The sequence below is a fragment of the Acanthisitta chloris genome, unplaced genomic scaffold (genome assembly GCF_000695815.1).
Source record: "Acanthisitta chloris isolate BGI_N310 unplaced genomic scaffold, ASM69581v1 scaffold37746, whole genome shotgun sequence".
Classification (NCBI taxonomy): domain Eukaryota; kingdom Metazoa; phylum Chordata; class Aves; order Passeriformes; family Acanthisittidae; genus Acanthisitta; species Acanthisitta chloris.
Window position 1 is genome coordinate 1 of NW_008680394.1, and position 4,888 is coordinate 4,888.

Sequence of the window (4,888 nt, forward strand, 5' to 3'; positions counted from 1 at the left end):
CGGACGGGAAGGCGCGTGTGGACACACCGAGCGACGCCGACACTGCCCGCGGAGCCCACGGGCCCCGGGACGGGTGGGCAGCCAGCGCCCGAGCCCGGTACGGCACACTCACCTGCCCAGTGACCCCTGCCAGGTGAGTCGCGGGCTCTGCTCCCAGGGAACAAGTGACAGGACAGGAGGAAACTGATAGAAGTTGTTCCCCGGGAGGTTTAGGTTGGATATTAGGGAAAAGTTGTTCCCTGAAAGGGTTGTCAAACCCTGGCACAGGCTGGGCAGGGCTGGTGGAGTCAACAATCCTGGGGGGGGTTTAAAAGCCATGTGGATGTGGTGCTTGGGGATATGGTTAGTGGTGGCCTTGGCAGTGTTTGGGGGTTAGCTGGGGTTGGTGATCTCAGAGGGTTTTCTCAACCTTAGAAATTTTACCATATTCATGAAGTGTTTTTCATAACTTAACTCTTTCAGGATCAGCATGGCCAACCGGGAAAGTCAGCTGCTGGTTAGGTTGTACACGAACTATCCAGATACGGTGGTAGATATTGGGGAAATACTTTTAGGAGAGAAACACAGAAAGAAGATTGCCTCTGACAATCTGAAAAGGCAACAAAATGACTTTTCCATAGCAGTGTGTGCATTACTGAATTCAGGAGGAGGAATAGTGAGGATGGAGAGTAAAGACAGGAATTACAGCTTCCAGAAGGATGGAATTGGTCAGGACATTGAGAAGATCCTCAGGGATTGTATTGGTGGGAACAAGACTGATGAGTACTTCACCTGGATGCAGCAGGGAAGTAACCTGCTGCTTTTTGTCAAAACATGGAGCTGTGGAGACCTGGAGCAGGGAAATGCAGCCACAAAACCACGTCTCTGCAGCTTGAGCACTGGTATGTTTTATAGGTCTGGCACTTCAGTTCTCTCTGTGTCTTCAGGAGAAGCTGCTAATTTCCTTAGAATGAAGAAAAGCAGTGCCAACTGCTGCAGTGAGAATGAGCTGAGCTCAAAGAAAGCTCGGCTGAGTTTAGGTGAGGGTGCAAGGAAGACCCATCGGAATATCCAGGAGCACGACATCCAAGATGCCGTGGCCGAGTTTATAAAGAGAGACAGACTGCTGGCTGGGGAGGTCCTGGATTTTACAGAAACAACACATATCGAATTTAAGGAATACAGTACAAAACATATCTTGAAATATGTGGTAAAAACCCTTCCAAAATATGTCTCTGCCTTTGCAAATACTCAGGGTGGCTATTTAATTTTTGGTGTGGATGACAACAGTCGAGTCACTGGAACACATGGTGATGTGGAAAAAGAAGCTTTAGAGAAAACAGTGGCCACTACCATCAACTCATTGCCTGTCCATCACTTCTGTGGCTCTGGGGCTGGCGTGCAGTTCCAGACACACATCTTGAGTGTTTATGACAAAGAAGGTTGTTCCAGTGGCTACGTCTGTGCAGTGCACATTGAACAATTCTGCTGTGCTGTGTTCCATGGTGCCCCTGAATCCTGGATGGTGACAGGTCACACCACCGAAAGGTTGAGCGTTTCTAAATGGACGAAGCTCATGACAGCTGCAGACCCAGGTAAAATCTGCATTTGTGTTGGTGCCACACTGGGCTGTAAACATCCAGGAGGAAAGGCCAGCTTGTTTTGCTGGGTGTTCTCACAAGTCCTTCCTGCTGCTGCTGCTCCCCATGGACAGCACTTTGCACACTACCTATAACAGAGCTTTTTTCTTCCCCCAAGATCTGTCAGATCTGGCTGATAGATTTAGGACTGAGCTCAGCTTGGCACGCAGCCCTCCTCTGACCAAGCCAGTTTACTCCAACATTGGTCTCCAGTGTGCAGCTGAACTCCAAGGCTGTCTCTACCCAGGTAAGCCTTTTGTTCTCTGGGTATTGAATTTAAGCTTGTATTTGACAGAACATCAAGGAAGATTGCACAATAGAAATACCAGTTGTTAGGCAAATGACTGTTAGGGTATTTAAAAGACGCAACTGCTCTGACAATATTGCTTTCCCTGATTTTTCAACTGTTTTGATGTCTTCTCCTATTTTTGTGACTAAGTATAATCCCTAATGCACACAATTGCTGAGAATATACCTAGTATCCTGAGGCTTTGAGTGGTGTCTGAGCCCTGTTAAGTTCAAAAGTCTTTTGACCACCTGGTATAACATCTTCCTCTAGTAACTGGAGAATTGAGTAAATTATTTTCTGTGTTTTGCTTGTCTCATTTTTTTCCCCCTAGTGGGTTCTGATGAAATCAAATGGATGCCAGAAACCCTCTGCACTGACCTCTTCTCAGAGTATCCTGGATTAGAGGATGTAATGAGAGGACAGCTCCGTGGACTTACCAAGGGGGTACTGATATTTTCAAGGAGTTGGGCTGTTGACATTGGATTGTGGAAAGAACAAGATGTTGTGTGTGATGCTCTCTTAGTAGCTGAAAACGCGTATCCAGTGTTGTATACTGTAGTCAAGGATGCCTCTTATGTCAGGTCTGGACGCTGCAGAGAAACTGCTCGTACATTAAAGCAAAAACTAGTCAATGATGGAGGATATACTTCCAAAGTGTGTGTGATTCCCCAGATCCTGCAGCTGAATGCTGCAAATGACCAGATGGAAGTTGTCGTGAATGATGTTCCCTGGCAAGAAGCCCCATATGATTACACCAGCTTGTACCCAAGGGATTACATCCTCAGCTCCAGGGACATCCCTGCCTTCCTGCAGGCACTCGTGATTGTTGTGCTGAGCTTTAAGTCCTACTTAAGTGACCGTCTTGGCTGTGAGATTTTCAACCTTCTCACTCGCACACAGTTTGAGCTACTCTCCAAGAACCTGCACAAAGTCAGGAAGTTGTTTGTCCTTGGTCTGCCTGGAACAGGCAAAACAATTGTGGCTTTGAAAATCATGGAGAGAATAAAGAACACTTTTCACTGTTCTCCAGGGGAGATACTCTACATTTGTGAAAATCAGCCCTTGAGGGACTTCGTGGGGTAAGCATTTCCTCTTTTTTTCTCTCATTCCATCCTCTGTGCCTACAGCACAAACCATGCTGCTTTTCCCCATTTGTCAATTTTATGCCTTTGGCTGGCACACACGCACGGTTTCATCTCAAGGAAGGTGTTAATATTGAAAGTGGGATTGAGCTCTGGCCGAGATCCTTCCTTCTTGTCCTTCCCACGGGAGCCCAGGCCCCACACTGCTTTCCCTGCTCCAGGGAGAGCAGGGCACAGGGGCCCACCAGGGAGCCTTGCTGTGGGGGCCCCATGCAGGAAGGTGGGTATGAGCCTCCTCCTCCCGGGGTAGGTTCAAAGCTGGTGGGGGCTGCACAGCCATGCCTGTGCACAGACAATCCCTTGGATGACATGTTTCCATGGGGAAAAGGACACAGCATGGTGCAGCTGGGATGGGCAGTCTGGCAGTGTTCAGCAGTGTGTGGCACTAGTCCTGCAAGCAAGAAGCCGTGGAGAGATGGAGGCAGTCAGTAAGGGCTGGTCACACCTGCTGTTTGTTTACCATATTCTTCTTTTGGGTTTCTGTTTCTTGTAGAAATGAAACCTGCAGGGCAGTGACCCGAGCTGCCTTCTTAAAGGGGAACTTCCCAGAAGTGAAACACATTGTGGTTGATGAAGCTCAGAATTTTCGCTGTGATGAAGGAAACTGGTACCAACGTGCCTGGTCAATGGTCAAAGGAAGAGGTGGTGTTTTATGGGTCTTTCTGGATTTCTACCAGACCACTTACCCATGTGCTTGTGGTCTTGAGCGTTCTGAAATGTATCCTCAGGAATTGTTGACCAAAGTGGTCCGTAATGCCACGCAAATATGTAATTACATGTTCAATCTAATGAAGAATATCCTCGAAGCAGGTAACATACCTGTGCCCTGTGAGGTGCTGCAAGACTTGTTGAATCAGGCTGAATGTGCCCATTCTTTGCCAGGTGACTGCATAGTGGAAGAAAACATGGAAAGCAATGAATTGGCAGCGTATGTGAGCAGGCAGTGCAAGAGTTACTTGGAGAAAGGCTATCCCTTTGGAGATATTGCGATCCTGTGCGGCACAGTGTCTTCAGCTGAGGAGTTCAGAAAGGTACTGCAACCTGAACTGCAGAGACAAATAAGGAAGTGCAGAGTCAGGAAGGTCTTGGGGCTAGCGGAAGATGTTTCAAAAGACGTCATTGTTCTTGACAGCATCCGACGCTTCTCAGGCCTAGAAAGGAGGATTGTGTTTGCCATCCACCCTTATGCTCCACAAACAGAGATAGTTCTCAGCCTTTTGCTCTGTGCAGTGTCCAGAGCCAACACCAAACTCCATTTGCTGTATCAGAAGGAAAGATATTTTTAAGAGGCTGTTCTGCCAATTGACGCATGCAACAAAAATGACCCACACAGAAAGAATAGGGTTATTTTACTATTGGTGTTTCCACAGATTCAGGTCCTAGGTGGCTGCCTACACAACACATTTGACCAGCCATCCACCGTGGAGAATGCAAGACTGAAGCAAGGCCATGGATGGGAGTTAAGCTACATAAGGAACTGTGCAGAAAAGAATGTTGTAAAGCAAAAATAATTGTGCTAAAAACAGAAGTAAAAGATCCCTTAGACACTTTGATAAGACTTGTAGAAAAGATGTTTCTTTTGTTACAACCAGTGCTTTTGTTGCTACTTTTTTTTTTTTTTGTACCTGGAGCTGCAGCAGGACACAATTACAACAACCTGAAAAAATTAGCATGTTGGAGCATAAAACAATTCAAATTCACTTCCCAAATGATTGCTGAATTAATAACCAATGTGGATAGCATCGGACATACAGTATTGCAAAATTGTGCTGCTCTTGATTTTTTGTTCTTAGCTCAAAGACACGGTTGTAAGGAATTTGAAGGAATGTGTTGTATGA

General features: G+C 46.7%; 1 protein-coding gene across 1 annotated transcript; it reads left to right on the forward strand.

The window, feature by feature from the left end:
- Positions 1 to 469: 469 nt before the first annotated feature.
- Positions 470 to 4,336, forward strand: LOC103805052 (schlafen family member 13-like). Its single transcript, XM_009077686.1, has 4 exons — positions 470 to 1,574; positions 1,738 to 1,866; positions 2,240 to 2,987; positions 3,544 to 4,336. Exons 1-4 carry the CDS (start codon positions 470 to 472, stop codon positions 4,334 to 4,336), a joined length of 2,775 nt encoding a protein of 924 aa, XP_009075934.1.
- Positions 4,337 to 4,888: the final 552 nt, after the last annotated feature.

Bases quoted from the DNA above. Each gene is read 5' to 3' on its own strand.
- LOC103805052 (XM_009077686.1), top strand. From the start codon at position 470: ATGGCCAACCGGGAAAGTCAGCTGCTGGTTAGGTTGTACACGAACTAT. The intron at 1,575-1,737 runs GTAAAATCTGCA...TCTTCCCCCAAG, and splicing joins CATGACAGCTGCAGACCCAG to ATCTGTCAGATCTGGCTGAT. The intron at 1,867-2,239 runs GTAAGCCTTTTG...TTTTCCCCCTAG, and splicing joins CCAAGGCTGTCTCTACCCAG to TGGGTTCTGATGAAATCAAA.